The sequence below is a fragment of the Peromyscus leucopus genome, chromosome 19 (assembly GCF_004664715.2).
Source record: "Peromyscus leucopus breed LL Stock chromosome 19, UCI_PerLeu_2.1, whole genome shotgun sequence".
Taxonomy (NCBI): Eukaryota; Metazoa; Chordata; class Mammalia; order Rodentia; family Cricetidae; genus Peromyscus; species Peromyscus leucopus.
In genome coordinates this window covers 48,282,392-48,301,359 of record NC_051079.1, presented here as the reverse complement: position 1 = coordinate 48,301,359, position 18,968 = coordinate 48,282,392, and the positions used below count along the sequence as shown (strand labels likewise).

Genomic DNA, 18,968 nt, shown 5'->3' with positions numbered 1-18,968 from the left:
TCAACTAGGGCTGTCTACTATTCCCTCACTCTGACAGGGAAGTTAGTCTTGGCTCTTGGATGCTGGCTGGCTGTTCATTTTAGGGGACAGTAGGGTGCTCAGACCTGGACATGAGCCCCAGACTCTCCATGCGTGTCTGCTTAAGCGGACCCCACTCCCTAACATCTTGTCACTGGGGAAGCTTGCCTTTTAATTTTTGTTCTTTCTGAAACCTAAGGCCTTAGGTATTCCAGCAAGTTCTCTGTCACCGAGTCCTATACAGAAGCAGGTCCTCTCTAAGGACTTTGATTAAGTCTTGGTGGGACTGGTCACGTCCACTCTCAAGAATATTCACAGGTGACCCCGGGGATGCCTCTGCGATCCCGTTTGTGTTCACAACTTCTCAGCCATTGTGTTATTCAGCTCCCGTATGCTGACAGGGAAACTGAGGCGCAGGCAGAAGTCTGGAACCTGAGTCTAGTGGCTCTGCCGGTTGGCCTAATCCAGTCTTTGTGGGCTGCACCAGCCATGTGTTAGCTTTGGGGTCCAGGGAAGAAAGAGGTGGGGACAAGGGGGGGCTGCTTCTCCTTCACTCAGTTCTCAGAGCCAGGCATCTTGAAGACTTACTCATAGAGTAATACAGGTCCTGAGAGACACTTAAGTCCAGAGAAGACAGATGGGGGCCTAAGAGGGTTGGTGGTCTTCACAGGCTCTCTCAGAAGTCAACAGCTATGCTAAGGGAAACAGAGGCGCTGAGGGTAAGGCTCTTTCTTCTGTCCAGGACTCCAAATAGACTCCTCAAAGGCTCGTGCTATCTTGGCTCCCTGCTGGAAGGCCGGGAGCCCCTTGCCTGCCAGCCCACGAAGAAAGAGAGACTTACGGCCTCTCCAGTGTAGGCCTGTGCTACAATACGCACTGGATAGGCCTTGAGAGACTCAGGTTAGATTTGGGGCTTCCTGCTTTTGTAATCCAGTAAGCATCTGTATGCTAGGGCCTAAATGTGTGCCTTTTAACCAGGGGGGCCTCCACACACTGGGCAATATACCTTGCTGGACATTTCGATCTCATGTATTCAGGAGGCATGAATGCCCACCTTCCTAGGTGGCTTCATTGCAAAACACTGCAACTGCTCTCCTTTCCTCTCCTCTCCTCTCCTCTCCTCTCCTCTCCTCTCCTCTCCTCTCCTCTCCTCTCCTCTTCTCTCCCCTATGCTGGCCTCCCTCCATGGCTGCAGCTTGGCCAGACAGCGTGTGGGGAAAGGGGACAGGCCCACAGAGCTCAGCTGTCAGCAGAAACCCGAGGAAGCCCCCATGGGCCAGAAGGTTCCAGGTGGAACATGAAGAGGAGAACACAGAGCGGAGACTGCATCGGATTCGGACGTACAGTGACAGGATGGGACATGGGGAGAGGGCAACGACGTCACGGATGCGACACCAACAGGGCAGTGAGTGAGGTGAGGGGTGGGAGCAGTGGACTCCTGTGGAAACCAAGGCCTAAAGGAGGCCAGGGCCGGGCACTGCTTCTGGGGGACGGAGATTCTATCTCCTAGAATCACGAATGAGGTGGCCACCATCTCGACCAGCACTTGAGCGTTGGATTGAAAGGGGGTCGTCAGCAAAGGTAGAGTCGCCTCTCTTAGAACCGCCCATGGAAGCTGGTTCTAAGGTCGGCAAGGGTTGCGGAACAGCAGTATTGTCAGTCTCAGCCCTGACGGGCCCGTAAAGGCTCAAGAAGCTCCTGTCACTCAGGCCGGGCAGCCCTTCCCTTGGTGACAGAACAGGCCGCTAGCCTCTCCATTAAGCGCCACATAGAAAGAACCATTTGTCTCTCAGCACGCAATTGTAGAAAGAGCACAGATATTTCCCCCCTGAAGCTGGGGGTGTGTCTGCATGATGCAACTTCCCAGGGGTCTCTCTGGTGAGGCCATCTCACCAACCTTTGGAAACAACTCTCTACTCTCCTGGTAGAGGTAGCAGGACCCGGACCAACCCCTGGAAGAAGGAAGAGCGAGGCCCCCATTCCACCCCATGGCTTTTTGACTTGAGGATGTGAGAGTCTGTAACTGTCACCTCCCCAAGCCCTGCTGTCCTCGCCACTCCATGGAGGAGCGAGGTATAGCCAGCTGTCCCCCCAAGTTCCAGGCCAGACCCAAATTACTCTTCCCTCCTCCATTTCTAGGAAAGGAGGGAGGTTGTGCTAGAAGAGGAGGCTGGGCCAGGACAACATTAGAGTTTCTCTTCATCCACATCTAGGCCACCCTAAGAAGTCATTTAGGGTATGTCCTACCCTGAAGGAAGCAGGGATGTTTTGTCCAGTTTTACTCGCTGGAAAGCACCCTGGCGACTAGCAAAGCATCATGCCACAAGTCCTACCTCCTGCCTCTGTCCCTGCAAGAGCAGCTGGATCTGGAGTTTCAGCCCTGACCCTGGCCCAACATGAGCCTTTCCTGACCCCAAATCCAGTAGCTCTTCAACAATCTGCTAGGGTCAATCCAGGAGCCAGGCAGACCGCGGCACCCCAACTCAGCATCTACACATTGTGGGTAGAGAGGGTCCCCAGTCACCTTACTCCTGCAGCCCCATGTGGCATATTCCTCTAGCCCCCATTTCAAGTTGGGAGCAAAAGCTGCCTCAAGGACACCCCGACAGCAGACCAGAGTCCACCCCAACATGTGTGTTCACTCTATGACAAGTGTGTGCTAGCTTTCCGTCTCAGTGTTTGCTTGAGCGTGCTTTGTTCTCAAGAGCAAACGAAGCCTGACACACGCAACAGGAAAGGTATTCCTGACTCAACGACTTCTCGTGCGTGTGAGCACTGCTCACACTGTCCACATGTGGTAGCCCAGCTGATCCTCACAGCCAGCCAAGGGGGAGGGAGGGAAGGAAGCACAGTCCCGGGACTTGAACCAGCCAAGCCCCAGCTGCCAGTAACCCACCCTACTCACTGACCCACCACGGTGACTTTGGCATGAACTTGTTGAGGTTGCAGGAATCCCAGGACCTGGGTCTTCCCCGTTCTAGTCCTCCTCAACTCCACCTGCTGCCAGAGGAACCTCCCCAGAATATTCGGGTCCAAAGAGTTCATTGTGAAAAGCCTTGATGTTTGTCTATTGACTAAATAATGGTGTCTAGTCATGTGGTTCTTCATGACAGGGACATATTCTGAGAAATGTGTCATGAGAAACTATGCCACCCATGCAGGTATCATACAGTGACTTTAGGGCATATGATATCTCTAGTGTTCCTAGGCTCCAAATCCTCACAGCATGTTACTATGCCAAATCCAGTATGCATGTATAATACATGGTAAGAAAATCTAAGCATGCCTGGGTATGGTGAGGGCCTGATATAGCGGTGTACACCTGTAATTTCAGCCCTCTGGAGGCTAGGCTAAACAGGTGGCGAGTTTAAGGTTGACTTGGGTCGCATGGTGAGATCCTATCTCAAAATGGGAAAGCGAAGGAAAAATGGAGGAGGGTAGAGAAAAACCGCTAGGCAATAAACAGGAACTTCATGGCCCCACAGTAGTCTTTGAGGATCACTATTGCCTATCAAGTCTGTCTGACCAAGCATTGTTACACAGCATGTGGCCACAGCCCCTCAAACACACGAGATGAGAAGGGAGAACCGTTAGATTTGGGAGAAAAGTTGCTCTTTGGGTATGTTTCCAGAGCCGAAATCTCAGAAATGATCACCAAGTCCACATCCCACCTGAGGCACCTAAGAGACCCTCAGGTGGAAAAAGGGGGGATGGACAAAGGGGAAAGCCCAATTCTGGCCTGACACCCAGCCCAGACGCTCCCCATGCAGGTCATAGCCATTCTGGTTGAAGCTGTGCGGCCGCCAGCACACACTGAATGGCCCCGGGCGGCCATTCAGGATCTCACACCTTCTAAGGTCCGGGGCAGGTGGGTGCAGAGTCCAGAATAAGGCAGTCTCCAGAGATGAGACCCCCGTGAGGCAGTCAGGTAGCGGGGCGGGGCGGGGGGGGGAGGCTGCAGAGAGCAAAGGGACTAGGCCCCAGACAGCAGAGGGAGAAGTGAGAAGAAACAGGAAAGAACGGCACAGTCAGCGGGCCAGGCCAGGACGTTGTGGAGAAGAGGCTCCCAGCCTTGGGCCCATCTAGGGTGCGGCACAGCAGGGAGACAGGCATTGTCGGAGGAAGTAGGGCCCTTCTGTGCGACCTTCAAGAGCCTGGGTAACAACAGACCTGGCCCATCCTCCATGGGTTACAGGCTACACTAGTGTACGCACAGGCCAGAGCCCATCCAGTCCCCTCACCCTCCAGATGAGCACATCCATTTCGCCTCGTACCCTCTCGCAGCGGAGAGCAAGCTCCTCAGTCGCCCCTCTCCGGCCCCCACCTGCCACCCTCTCCCAGGCCGGGAGGGGGGCCAGGAGCGCCTTGATCTAGCCCCTGACCGCCCGCCTGGCAGCAGCACCAGCCCCGCCTCTGCAGACGCCTGCCTCCGGACTACCTTCACACCATCGCTTCTTGCCCTCCGCTCTTCCCTCCTGTGGAGGAGAGAAGTAGCGTAGCACACCAGGCAGGGCACCAGAGCCCACAGGCGAGAAGAGCAGCATTGCGCCGGGAGGAGAGTAGTGGCCAGTGGACTGTCTGGAACAGAGCTGGCTTGCCACCAACGGGAGACTTCCTCTTCCTCCTCTCCGTCCGCTGGTCTTCCACCTTCCACTCCTCTTCCACAGAGTGGCCTGCGATTCCCCAGTTCTCAGCAGTCTCGGGATAGAGAGCCCTGGGACTTGAGGCTGGAGAGGTCCCAACGTGTCCCCCCCGGACGGTAGATGCGTTGAGCCTGGGATTCCCTCTGATCCCTGTCACCGTGCTCTGTGGCCAACTCAGAGGCCTGCAGCCCCGGTTCAGGGCTGGAAGCTCCCTGCTTTGCCCCCACCTGCCCTGCCTCTCTATTTTCCCATGCTGCTGCTGAGTCATGTGTCAGCCCTGCCACTCATCGACAGCTGCAGACTGCATTTGCTGACGGAGCAGTTCCCCCGCTGGCCCACCCCCTGCCAGCACACTCATTCTCTGCCTTCTTCTCAGCAGCACAGACCGAGTTCAGCCTCTGGAATCCCACTCTAGGCTGGCTGCTGAGTCCCGCGTAGCGCCCCACCGCTCTCCGAGCTTGGCCGTGCATTCCTTCCTCCTCGTTCCTGACTGGACCCTGGCAGTGTATGAGACAGTAGCATGGATGCCCAGCCCTACCTGCTGGTATTTGACACTTCAACCTTTTAAAATGCCCTAAATGAACATGTTCTATGAAGTGCTTAGCACAGCATTCAGGATATATATAGTCGCCTCGATGACATTTATGATATCCTTCTCCAGAGCCCAAGAGGTGAACGGGGGGGTGGGAGCGTGAGGTACAGGACACTGAGCCCAGGCCTCTGAGGATAGCTCACAGTGCCCAGCTCTCGGTCCCTCTAAACTCCACCTGACACCTCAAAACTCCAAAGGTAGAGTCATTCTGTGCCATGCCTGAAAGTCTCTCTCTCCCAGCTGTGCAAGTGGACCAGACGCACAGCAGGGAGAGCGTGCACCTGGGACTCTCTGCTCAGCACTGTTGTACAGCTTGTTCAGTGTAGCAGACCTCATTTTCTTTTCTTTTCAGATAGGCCTGACTGCCTTGATTGACGTGTGACTTTATTTCTTGCTCCATCTCCGATCTGGATTAAGCCATGTGCCACCACACATGTGTTTTTTTTTTTTTTTTTTTTTTTTTTTTTTTTTTTTTTTCATACAAGTTTCTTGTAGCCTGCTGTTCTGGAACTTGTTCTGTAGACCAGGCTGCCCTTGATTTTTATTTGGTATTGGAGAAGAACTCAAGGCTTCAGCCGGACAGTGTTGGCGCATGCCTTTGATCCCAGCACTCAGGAGGCAGAGGCCAGTGGATCTCTATGAGTTTGAGGCCAGCCTGGTTTACACAGAGAATCCCTGTCTTGAAAAACAAAACAAAACAAACAAACAAACAAAAAAAACAAACAAATGAGAACTCAAGGCTTCATGCATGCTAGGCAAATACTTTACAATCTAAGATACATCCCCAGTTCCCAGAATATTTTCAAAAGATCACAGAAATCTCTCTGTGTCTCTGTATGTGTGTCTCTCTCTGTCTCTCTGTCTCTCTCTCTCTCTTTCTGTCTCTCTCTCTCTGTGAAATCTCTTGATTTTTTTGTGTTCTATGAAGTGCTTAGCACAGCGTTCAGGATATATATAGTCGGCCCTCGATGACATTTATCATTAGTCCTTCTCCAGGGAAGTATGTATGTCTGTGGCACACATGTGTGTGCTAGGTCTAATGTTGGATACCTCCCTTGATCACATTCTTCCTTTTCTGGGGTGGGGTTGGGGGACAGCTCTGGCTAGAACTTTCTTTTTCTTTCTTTCTTTTTTTTTTTTTTGTTTGTTTTGTTTTGTTTTTGTTTTTTCGAGACAGGGTTTCCCTGTGTAGCTTTGTGCCTTTCCTGGAACTCACTTAGTAGCCCAGGCTGGCCTCGAACTCACAGAGATCTGCCTGGCTCTGCCTCCCAAGTGCTGGGATTAAAGGCGTGCACCACCACCGCCCAGCTAGAACTTTCTATACAGACCAGGATGACCTCAAACTCACAGAGATCTACCTGCTTCTCTGCCTCGTGAGTGCTAGGATTAATTAAAGGCATATACCACCAGCTCCCCTTTGTTTTTTGAGTCAGGGCTTCTCTCTGAACCTGAAGTTTACTGATCTGCTAGACCAGGAGGCCAGCTCACCTTGTCTCTGTCTCCCAGTGTTGGGATTACAAGCAGGTACTGACACATTTAGCTTTTCACGTGGGTGCTGGGGATCTGAACTCGGTTCCTCGTGCTAGCCCTCAGGCACTTTACCCAGGGAGCCATCTCCCCAGCCCCCTCAAATCTTTGATTTTTAATGGTTAGAAATCTAATTCCTCAATTTTCCTTTTCTTTCTTCTTCCTCTCTCCTCTTCCTTTTTGTATTGGAAACCAAAGTCAGGCCCCAAAATCCTTCTTTATGTGTGTTTGTGTGAATGCATGTGCACCACACTGTACAGGACCTCATGGAAGCCAGAAGAGAGCATTAGATCCCCCAGAATTGGAGTCACAGGCAGCTGTGAGCCTCCATGTAGATTCCAGGGACCAAGCCTTGGGTCCTAGGCAAGAGCAATAAATGCTCCAACTGCTGAGAGCCATCTCTTTAGCATTCCTCTGCCACTGTGAGGGAAAAAAACAAAACAAAAACAAAACAAAACCAAAAAAACAAAAAACACTTCTCCTCACAGCCCTGGCTTACCAAGCCACGGGCCCCTGTTCTGTGGGCTTGAGACTGGCATTCTCTGGGGTGCTATAATTGTAAAACAACAAAACGAAACAAACTCTATGTAGCCCAGCTTTCTGTGTTCAGTGAAAGGCATGGCCGGATCCATGACTGAGGAGAGTTCAGTGCGGATGCAGCCCACTTCTGAAGCTGGACCTTCTGCTGGGCCATCCATCACATGGGCAGACCCTCCTAGGGGACCCAGGCCTGCCCTCTGCTCAGAAGTGACCCCTGGCTGCGGTTGGCCTGTCTGTACACGCAGCTGTCTGTGCTGGCCCAGCCCCGGTGCCAGGGCCCTGCCAGTGAGCTCGGCCACTTCCGCTGACTATATCTGCTCGGCTGCGCCGTCAGCACCCAGGACTCCCCAGGGAGAGGCCTGAAGCGGCATTGGCCCGTCACTGACCCTTGTGCCAGGAGGAGTTGCTAAGCTCTGACAATAATCCCTTTCCCTCCTGTTTGGAGCTACATGCCCAAGTCCTTGGCCACTCCCTGCCTGGGAGTCCTCCTGCCCTGGGCTCCTGGGTAACCCAGCCTAGAGAAAAGCACCTGCTCTGAGTTGGTCAGACCTGTGCTGAAGACAGGTTCTGCCTCTCTTGAGTTCTGGGACCTGGGAGGAGACCGAGAATACTCTCTTAAGCTTTTATTGTCCCACCTGGAAAAAGGGGGGGGAGTGTCACCCCACTGCTTGTTGTGAAGCAATCTGAGCTGAAGCTAAGCACCTGTTGGCTTACGGCTCTCAAGTCTGACCCTTCCTGCTGGACGAGACCGCAATCACTGTCTGCCCCTCTAGCTGGCCTGGCCTGAAAACCCCAGTGCTGCTGCGGACTGGGAAGTCAGATTGAACCTCTAACAGGGCCTTGGTTTGCTGACTTTCAATCTCTTCTTTCCTTTCTCCGTGCCGACTGTGAGAGGTGAGCTAAGCCTGGATCATGTATCCTCCGCAAGCCTTCTGGGGACACCCAGCTACCCAACAGTGCAATGGCATCCAGCAGCCAGGTGCAGGGTGTCCATCCCGTCCCGGGGACTCTCACCCCACCACCTACCGGAGAAGTTCCTGGTGGCCAGCATAGTAGTGAGGATGGCTCCCTGCAACAGAAAAGATGGGCCCGAGAAGAGGTCCAGGTGAGGGGAGGAACACAGACAGGAAGAGAAGAGCCCGGGAAGAGCAGGCGGTGTGCTCTTCAGAGACAAGCCAAAGCCTCTGCCCCTGCCCCTCCAGCGGACCCCACCCCACCCTCCAGCCCAGAGCCCATCCGCTCTCCCTGGAGGGGTAGCTTTGGCAGGCACAGGTCTTGAGACAGAGCAGACATGAATAGGTCCCGCGATCTGGTCAAAACGAGTAGACCCCAAAACACTCTAGCAGGGGCTCCCAACGGCTACCGAAGTTTCCTGCCTGGGTCGGGAAGGCCAACTAGTCTCGGGCTGCTCTAGGCTTGGAGGACCTGGCTCTAGAATCCGTCCTTCTCTCCACGGCCCCGGAGGATATCAACTTGGAGAAGCCCCCTCTGTGGGCGAGGGGCTGGAAACCAGGGCCCAACTGGTCATCATGCTGTCTCATTAAGACCTGACTCAGACCATCTCCAAATCCAACAGCCCCTCCAGTTGAGAATCCCAGATCCCCACACTGGGAAACTTCCTTCTTCTGGGACACTTCCCACGGGGGTGGGAGTGGGACTCAGTGTATCTAGCACAGTGCCAGTCGTCACCCTGTGGGTTCAAGTCCCCGTCCTGAGCCTCCGTTCCAGGTCCGGGAGCAGTAGGTAAGGGAGGTTCCCGGTGAGCCAAGGCCTCCACATCTGCCACCCTCAGTGTCCCCATCAAGCGCGCTGACAGCTAGCTATCCTAGAGAAGCCTTCTCAGCCTGCCGAGTGCAGGACCCTGCTGAGAAGGCTCAGCTCAGGACCCACCTTGATTCCATAGCAGCTTTCTCAGGACCCCCCCCCCCCCCACCTATCTCTGACGGACTCATTCACTCTTCCTCCATGTTCAACAACTGGGATTCCCTCTCTCTCAACCGTGGTTTCATGTCTGGTCACATGTTGCCCCTGACCTCCCCAAAAAAAACTCTCTTAAACCATCCGTGGTTCCCTAGAGAGCAGTGCTCACGCTTGCAGACATCTGTACAGGCCATGCTGTCTGGAACATCCCCCCCTTGTCACACTACACCTATTTGTCCTGAAGAGTCCACTCAAACGCCACCGCCTCCAGGAAGGCCTCTTGAAATCCTTCCCAGAATCCTCCAGACCAGGGAATGGCATCCCCCTGCTGTGTTGCCCGTAGCCGCCGCCACCGCCACCGTCAGGCACAGTACTCACCATGCCCTAGTGGAGTCCTGCTTGTCTGACCTCTCGGTCAGAGTGCAGACAGGGTGGGGTGGGGTCAGACTGGCTGCTCGCTCCCCCAAACCCTTGGTGGCCAGGGCACGAGAATGTCCGGAAAACACACGGGAAACCGACGAGGGGAAGAACTAGTGGGTCCAGGGACGCCAAGGGTCAGGACCGGTTACCTTCAGTTTCCTCCGGGCATTGAACTTCTTCAGGCAGTCCACGGTCTCCTGTCGGTGCATGCAGGAGGCCACAGTGGATCGGTGCTGGAGAGAGAGTGAGAACTGTGTGAGCGGAAGGCCTGTGGGAGGACAGACCAACCCAATCCTTCACCCTGCCACATGGGACGGGGTGGTTAGGATCCTGGCACCAGTCGGCTGATGCCAGTGACACCCCCACACACAACATGATGCCAACCTGGAATATCCCTCATTTCTATATTGCCCCTGAGACCCACAGCGAGCCAGAGATTCTTTGATAAGGCCCCCTTGTAGTGGGTAGCCATTCCAGCTTGATCTGGAAGTTCCAACCCCCATTGAGGCTTCAGTAACTGTCACGCCTACAAGGCAGGGCCGAGAGAGGACCCTGAAGACCTGAGATCTGGATGCGCTGGCTCTCTTGGTTTCTGGACCCTGGACGCTGGAGGTAGACCGAGCAGAGTTCTCCAGAGAACACTGCTGGACTGTGCTATGCCTTTCCCAGATCCTGTTACCTATTCCTTCACTTGTGAGTTACCCCACAAAATAAACCTCCCTTTTAACTACGTGGAGTGGCCTTAATAATTTCACCGATACCCCTCAACCCCACACTGAGGCTGTGGGGTGTAATACAAGACCCTGAGGGACCAGGCCTCCCCCCTGGGCTGGGCTGAAAAAGCCTCACCGAGATCCAGGGGTGCTTGAGGGCCTCGGCGGCCGTGATGCGCTTGGACGGGTTGATGGTCAGCATCTTATTGATGAGATCCTTGGCTTCGGGGGTGACGGTGTCCCATTCCGGCGATGGGAACTGGAAGGGGCAGAGGGGCCAGGTTTGCCTAGCCTGCCCCAGGCCACCCCTGCGATCCTCCAGCCCCTGACTGGCAGGGGAGCAGGCAGGGGCTCTCATGCCCAACCACTCAGACATCCACAGGGCACTTAGAAGCATGGGCGCCGGACCCTACTGCGAAACTCTCGTCCCAGGCAGTAAAGCCTCTTGGTCCTCAACCTCTCTGTGTGTATAATGAAGGGTGATAGATTATGATTGGGGTCATGGTTCCATGTGATAATACATGGAGAATATTCAGAGGAATGAGACAGAAGTGCTCGGTTATTTTAATATAAGGAAGAAAAAAAAAGCATGTCTCAGAGTCAGGTATGATGGGAGACAGCACTTGGGAATTGGGACAGGAGATTAAGTGACTACATAGTGACTCTCAGACTACCCTGGTCTCATGAGACATTATTCTTTTTTCAATTAATTAATTCATTAATTATAAATACGTAAGTAAAAATGCTTGGGGCCTGTTCCTTGTCTCTACCTTCTAGTGCTCCACGGAATAAATTCTATGACTTTTAGGCCCTAAATCACTAGGCACCACGTGGCCATAGCCTGACTCTGCTGGTCAGTCTCGGAGCGACCCTGACTGAGCAGTAGAGAGTAGTGGTGTGTCCCCAGACCTCTGACCTCCTAGGCTCCTGGTTCCCATCAGAAGGGAGCATCAGCTGGAGAGCGGAGCAACACTCACATCATAGGCACCAGCTTTGATCTGCTGGTACAGGCGGTGCTGGTCCTCGTCCCAGAACGGGGGGTACCCAACCAGCAAGATGTACAGGATGACCCCTGGGGAGAGGAGCAGGAGAGGAGAGATGAAGCAGGAGCGTGAGGAAAGTTGGGGAGGGACCTACAGGCCCAGGTGAGAGTTAGGCCTTCGGATGGACTTACCGCAGGCCCACAGGTCCACAGGCTTCCCGTACGGGTCCTTCCGCAGCACTTCTGGGGAGAGGTATCCAGGTGTCCCTGCGAACCCTGCTCCCCAGACACACAGACAGGCAGACACACACACACAGGTTGGCACGTGAGTAGCCTGGAGCAAGACCCTGCAGGAGAGGGGACGAGGATAGCCCTGGAGCTGCAGAACACAGCCCTGCCCCAAAGCTGGGGTTGTACTGTGCAAACCCAGGGGTCTTGGTAAGCTGATGAGGCCTGTGCACCGGGCTGGGCCAGAGAGGTATATAGCACACCTGCCTTCTACACCCCATCCAGAGCCTCGGGTAGACAACAGTAATCAATCACAGAGTTCCTTTCTCTGTGGGTCCCAAACTTCCCTGTGGCCATCACCTACCACTTGCTGGTGGCCTTTAAGAGCTGATCCATTGCCCATACCCTATACTCTGCTCAAGGGCTGTTCATGAGGTGACAGAGGTTTGGTCCTAACTCTGGCTAAGTTGTGTGTGCATGTGTGCATGTGTGTGTGTGTGTGTGTGTGTGTGTGTGTGTGTGGTGTGTGTGTGTGTGTGTGGTGTGTGTGTATGTGTGTGTGGTGTGTGGTATATGTGGTGTGTGTGTGTGTGTGTGTGTGTGTGTGTGGTGTATGTGGTATGTGTGGGGTGTGTGTGTATGTGTGTGCACCCATGTACGAGCGTGTATTTACCTTCCAGGCCTTAGTTTCCTAATCTATCAAATAAACGATTAGATGGTCTTACCTTTTTAATACTTCTCAATACTGAGAAGATTATTGGAACAATGAATACCAAGATATCTTAACTAGATATCTTAACTAGTCCTCTCAGGAGTAGTTACTAGTTGCTGCAGATGTGTGCTAAGCATTGGGCTGGTCACTTCACATGCCTGCTATTAGTTACCGTCTTGGATTCCCTGGGGGACATGCTACTATCCTCTTCTAAGAGACGAAGAAAACAAGACTTGATTAAAACCACACACCTTGTAAGTAGCAGAGTCAGGATTTGAACCCAGAACTCTGGTTTTTATTTGTTTTTGTTTTGTTTTGTTTTAAGGCATATATATAGCCCAGGCTAGCCTTGAACTCCTGTTGATTTGCCAGAATTAGAGGCAGCTGCCACCACACCCAGCTTAAGCGTTCTGGTCAGTATTAGACACTGGTCAGTATTGCTCACTAAGAAGAACCCAGAAGGAGGAAACATGCATGCCCCATCATTTCCAATCCTGAAGCAGGCTGGGTTGTCTACACTCAAACACCAGGGCTCTACACCTGTCAAGTTTTCCTGACCGTTCCCAAGCTGCTTAACCTGTCCATTCTCAGTGACACCCAGCATCCAGGGGTCAGGGGCGCCCCGCAGAGTTCCTGCCAACCTAGAAGTGCATGCTCTCACAACCAAGATGTACCAGCTGGTTAGTAATAGCCCTGTGCCCATACCTAGTCCTGAGGGAAGGAGGTAGGCACTGCCCGCTGGCCCAGAGGCTGGCTGGGTGTAACCCTAGATGGTCAGCCATTTCATCTCATCCTGAGCAGAAGGTTCCCAGGGGCACACAGGTCGCCCAAAGTATGCCCCTCTCCCCTCCCGGCCACTCCACACCCTACTCACCAAACCATGCCTGCTGCTCCCCCTCAACCTCTATGGCCAGGCCAAAGTCTGCCAGCTTCACAGCAGCACCCTTGAGCTTCGAGGCCAGCAACAGATTCTCAGGCTTCCCAGGACCAGGGAGGGAGAGATGGAAAGAGGGACCAAGAGATAGTCAGTAGGTTTGGAATCTCACCTGCAGCCTGGGCATACAAGAATGGCTGAATGGCCCAGGATCCCTCCCCCTCCCACACCTCCAGGTCCAGCATCCTGAGTCCCTGGGCCCAAGAGGGGGACTATGGCAAGACCCTCAGCTTTTGCAATGGAATGATTATTCCTCCCACAGCATCCCCAGGGTTGAGAGCTGAGGCTGAAAAGAGCTGAGACAGACTAGGGTGGCCCAGCCCAGCCTCATTAAGAGAACAGCAGCGTCTTTTAGAACCAGCACAGTATTGTGGTCCACCATCAACCTCCCACCAGTCACCCCAGAGACCTCAGGACAGGTACCAGTCCTTGCTTCCCCCAATGACCATTTTCACCCCTCAAAACAGTCCTCTAGTCCCCAGCTCAGGGCCTTTGCATTGCCTGTACTCCCTACATTCTCCTCCCAAATATCTCTGTCTTACTCTCAGACTTGTGTCAGCCTTCCAAAGAGCTCTCTCTCACCAGTCCCCTCCCCCAGCTCCTTTTGTTAGCTATGTGTTATCATGGGTATAAAATGGAGAAAGCAGGGCTCTGAGGGACTGTGTGGTTTATCACAGCTGTTCAATGATGGGTGTCAGAATCAAGGCAAAGGCTGACTCCATCCTAAAGACAACGGGGCTTGGATGTGGGACCGTGGTTGACATGGAGGATGCCCACAGCTGACACCTGGCGCAGCAAGGCTGCTGCCTCTGGCTTAGGTACCCAGATTTTTTTTTCCACTTCTTGCATCTTCCTACCACCTTGAGACTCTGGACAAAGGGGAGCTAGGAGTATGGATTCCACGCTTTGTCTCAGCTTCTCATTCCAGTGCTGCCACGGCTGTGATGGAGCCCGGCCAAGCGAGTTCCCTTCTCTGATGCTTGGCTTCCTTTCAGAGAAAAGGGACAGATGCCTGTCTTGTAGCACAGTGTCTAGGTGTGTAAACAGCAGTTCTGCTTTATGAACACCAGGCCCCAGGGCTCACACTTCCTGCTGGGGGCGGGGCTGAAGCACTCTGTAGAGACAGCTGGTGTCTGCTCTGGCTCTCACTCTGCCCCCAGCAGGACTTCCAGGGGCTGCACCAGACCTTTCACAGTCCAAAGCTAGCATGGTGCAAAGAAATAAGGCCCTCCTTCCACCTGGCTTGGTGAGGCCTCCTTCGTCCTCAGGGGCTGTGTTCCCAACATGTCCTGTGTCTCAGTAGCGTCCTGCCCTGATTTGACAAATGTACCCTTAATTAGTGATTCCAGAGTGGCCTGAATCTGGGCCGCTTTTCAGCTCTCCTGCTTCCTCTTTCCCGAGCATGGTCTGTTCCGAGAACAGCCGCTTGGGGAAATCCACTCTGCCCTCGGACTGAGACCTTGTTCCCGAGTCCACCTTTTTGTCACCAAGGTAGAAGGAACTCAGCTGGGCCACAGCTGAGACCTCAAGGAGAGCCTGAGGTAATAAGAAAGAGCTAGGGAACCTTTTCAGAGTTCTGTGCCCTGAAGAAGGCTGGAGATTGGCTGGTTGCTGACCAGGGAGGCTATCCTGATGGGAATGGGGATTGCTGCTCTGGGAAGCCTGAAGAGGATTGATTCCTCGATGACTCTGGGGCTCCTAAGTCCTTTTGCATTCCAAACTGGGGCTGCAGGCAGTGTCCACAGTGAGTGTAAGCAGGAGTGTTCTTGCCAGGGCTACCCCACAGGATGTCCGAACAGTTGCTGATGATCAAGGTTCCTGGACACCTGGCACGCTTGTCCCAGAGCGGCTGCTGCAGAAGCTGAATTGGATTAAGCAGCTTTCTGGACCTACACTGTGGGGGAGGGGTCACAGACTCTGGGTGAAAGCCAGCCAGGGATCCTTCTCCCTGCTCAGACTCCACTGAAATGCATACCCTCGACAAAGCCCTTGGATTCTCTTGGTTTGTTTCCTGTTTTGTGAAATGAGGGTTCTATGAGTTACTGACTACTGATGCCATAAGGCAGACAGAGGAGATCCATGAGGTCCATACTTATTGGGCAAGGCCAGGCAGCCCATGACAATGCTAGACTTCTTAGTGCTATCCCTTTCCTTCAGGTGGGCGGAAGGGGGCACAGAGGACCCCCAAGCCCTGTTTTCTTCTCCTCTGCCTGACAGAGACTCAGGAGCAAGAGTAACAGGATGTCTGTATCCCAGGGATGTCGTGGTTTCATTTGACAGACTCATCAATGGGGCAGAGGTTGCCATGACAACCCCTCGGTAGGGAAGCTGAGTCACCTGCAAGATACTCCAGCCAAAGGGGTTGGAAAGATGGCTCAATGGTTAAGAGCACAGGCTGCTCTTCCAGAGGACCCGGGTTTGAGTCCTAGTGCCCACATGAAGGTGTACAAACTGTCTAAATAAGTCCAGTTCTAGGGGGCCCCCGATGTCCTCTTCTGGTCTCCATAGTCATCAGGTATGTGGTGTACATAGGCACACACACATGTGATGCACATATACACGTGCAGGCAAAACACTCCTACATGTTTAGGAGGAGGAGGAGGAGGAGGAGGAGGAGGAGGAGGAGGAGGAGGAGGAGAAGAAGAAGAAGAAGAAGAAGAAGAAGAAGAAGAAGAAGAAGAAGAAGAAGAAGCCCACTAGTTGCCAGGCAGCAGACTGAGATCAGCCTCCTTCCCAGCCCACTGGGAAGCCCCAGTTCCATGCACCTCACCCTCACCTCCTGGCACAAAAGGCATGAGACCTAGACCTAGCAGTCCTACCTCCCTGAACTCCATTTCCTGACCTGACAGCCTTGACAACTGGAAAACACAGCCACCCACCTCAAGGTGACGAAAGTAAAGGAATTTGGGGAATGCAGAGCTGAGGGCCTGGGCTGCATTAACGGAGGGCCTTCCCCAGGCCCGGGCGGCGGTGGTGGTGGCGGCGGCGGCCGCCGAAAGAATTTGGGCGGTGCTTGCAAAGGGGGCTGGAGGGGAGTGCCGAGGCCGGGACTTTGGCTTCTCCGGGGCTGCTCACCTTCAGGTCTCGGTGTACCACCCCCATCTGGTGACAGTGCAGCACAGCCTCCAGGATCTGCTGGATACAGTGACTGGAGAGAAAGGGAAAGGGGAGGTCAGGCCCCTGGGGAAGCTGACTGGAAGCACGGATACACTCCCTCCAGGAGCCTCTGCCCGGCTGCCCCGATACTCACCTGGCATCGGCCTCGCTGTAATACTCCCGGGCCACGATGTCCTCAAACAGCTCCCCACCAGTGACCCTGGGGAGACAGGCATGGAGTCACCCTTCCACGGAGACTCCAGGTGCCACCTGACCTGGAGGAACTTTCTGGACATCATCTGGGAAGGGCAGGGCCAGGGACCTTAGGACCTCAGCCCCCAGAGGAGGCACTGGATCATGAATGTCCCTGCTGCCGCTCCTTCCTGTCTTCTGACACAGCTGGCTTTCCCTGACACCTCTCCCTCCTCTCACTGGGTCCCGACTGATGGGGACAGTAGCTCAGAAGCAGTCATTGGGTCCATGAGGCTCCTGGAGGCCCATGGGCCATTTGGTTTCATTTAGCTTATTTGGTTCACTTTTCTATTTATTTCTATATCATTTTTTAATTGAGTGGAAGCTATGGAGGCGATTTCTTATGTGCTCCTATCCCCAACATGTGCTGTCCCCGCCCCCCCCCCAACTCTTCCTCAACATCACTGTGTTTTATGGACCAGGCCAACATCCTCACGGATTGCCGCTGGCCACCCAAGAACAAACGAGGCCTGTCATTTTGCTCCTGCTTTGACAAACCCGATTTCCAAATGAAACTTGAGATCGCCACCGTGAACGGCAAGGCAGCATCACCGGCCACAAATAGAGACGCAAAAAATAAACCGATGATGCTAGATGAATGTGTCTGGTGTTTTAAACAGGAAGACCAGCTTGCACAGCTTGGGGAGCGGCCCTACTACATGTAGGGGAACGCTGGGGCAGCCTGAGAGCATGCAGGATCCCTCAGGCTAAAAGAGTCCGTAAGGGTCATCCCTGCCTAGGCACCCTTCCCCCATGGCCCATGAGGGTGTGTGTAAAAAAAAAAAAAAGACTTACAGATCGAAGATCAGGTAGTGGTGTCCCTCTTCAGAGATGCTGTCATGGAGCCGGACTGTGGAGCAGGGCCAAGGCAGTTGGTTACCCAGTGGTTCGCTGTTCTCCACCCGCTCTCCCCCTGTCAGCCTCCTGGGGTTACCACCTCAGCCCTCAGTCCCTGAGCACCAACCAGCTTTGACAAAAGCAGGTGGAATGAGCTCACCCCACCAAGACCTCCAGCATTCCTGAAAGGCGTGAAGACTGAAGACCTCTGTGTGTCGGCTCGGTCCCTCTCCCTGTTCTAACCCTCGGTTTCATCAAAGAGCCCTGGGTGCCAGTCTCCGCCACGGACTGGCTGTGTGATGTGGCGGTGGGTGGGCAAGGTGCTAGGCCTCTCTGAGCCTCTTTTCTCCTTATTTGGACCTCGCTACAAGAGGCCCATGAGGTGCACAGCAGTACCCACTCGGTGCTGTCCCTGGATTGGCATCCCTGCTCTGCTCGCAGTCTGAGAGACAATGGTGTTCCCGGGGCTGGAGTGAGAGAGACAGCGGTTGGTTCCTGAACTCTGATGGCTGCAAATTTGTCATCTCTTCACACCTCATTTACCAGGAACAGAGGCAAGGCTCCCAGGAGCCCAGAGCTCCCTAAATTGCTCAGCTTTTAAAAGAAGGGCCTGCGGCCGGCCTAGGACTGACTCTGGAAGGAAGCTCGGGGCTGTCAGCCAAGGACCAGTTCTCACAAGCTAGGGGCCCGTCCTTCTCTGTGTCATAGACCATCTGTGTAATGGGGAGGGGGGTGTCTGGCTGGGACAATTAGGATCCTCCTGCACGATGGAAGGCACACAGCTGTTGGGATGACTCGGCAGTTCACCTGCTGGTTTGGAACCTTCTCCAAACTCGGCCGTTTGGTGGAAAAGCAACGTGTAAAGCTGTGGGGTTCTTTCTAAGAAGATGTTTGAGCTTAGGTCTGGTGCAAGTCTGTCTAGGAAGACGTAGAGAAGTGGGCAACAGGATTGTAGGCCCCCTTCTCACTGGAAACCGTAGCTAGCATCACTGGGTGTTGTGCCAGTGGCCTTGAGCTACAACGCAGTATGGCGCCCTTGAGTGACTCATGGCCCTCAGACTCATACATAAACTTGGTGGGCTGAGAGACAATTCCTCAATGGATGCCCCAAGGGACAGGAGATAGCCACCAGAGATGGAAGATGATGGGATGGGGTGTGGTTTGCACAGACTTAAATGAAAATGTTAAGACCTTTTCCCTTTTAATAGCGCTGGGATTAAACAGAGTAAAGGATGTGCTCTACCACTGAGCTGCATCCCCAGACCTTGGTCTGTTGCTGTTTATTATTTGTTTGTTTTTAGAGAGGGCCTCCTTGTGTAGCTAGCGTCGGGCTAGCCTCAAGTTCACAATCCTCCTGCCTCCCAAATGGGATTACAAGCATGTCATGTGCCTGAAATGTTAAGCCAAATGTGAAACGTGCGTTCTCTTTGAGAGTTTTATTTTTGTTTGTATTTCTGCATCTCTCTGTGTATGTGCACATCAGTGCAGGCGCCAGCAGAGGCCAGAAGGCCTCAGGTCCCCTGGAACTGGAGTTTCAGGTGGCTGTGTTGGGAA

At 53.7% G+C, this 18,968-nt stretch overlaps 1 protein-coding gene across 1 annotated transcript in view; it reads right to left on the bottom strand.

Moving 5' to 3' along the window:
- Camk2a (calcium/calmodulin dependent protein kinase II alpha) overlaps positions 1-18,968 on the bottom strand; it is a 62,741-nt gene that overhangs the window by 17,333 nt on the left and 26,440 nt on the right. Inside the window, 11 exon segments of the mRNA XM_028890118.2 lie at positions 4,457-4,476; positions 4,479-4,493; positions 8,347-8,389; positions 9,810-9,893; positions 10,510-10,632; positions 11,351-11,445; positions 11,548-11,631; positions 13,170-13,272; positions 16,305-16,377; positions 16,480-16,545; positions 17,373-17,427. Coding sequence (XP_028745951.1) covers positions 4,457-4,476; positions 4,479-4,493; positions 8,347-8,389; positions 9,810-9,893; positions 10,510-10,632; positions 11,351-11,445; positions 11,548-11,631; positions 13,170-13,272; positions 16,305-16,377; positions 16,480-16,545; positions 17,373-17,427 — 761 coding nt within the window.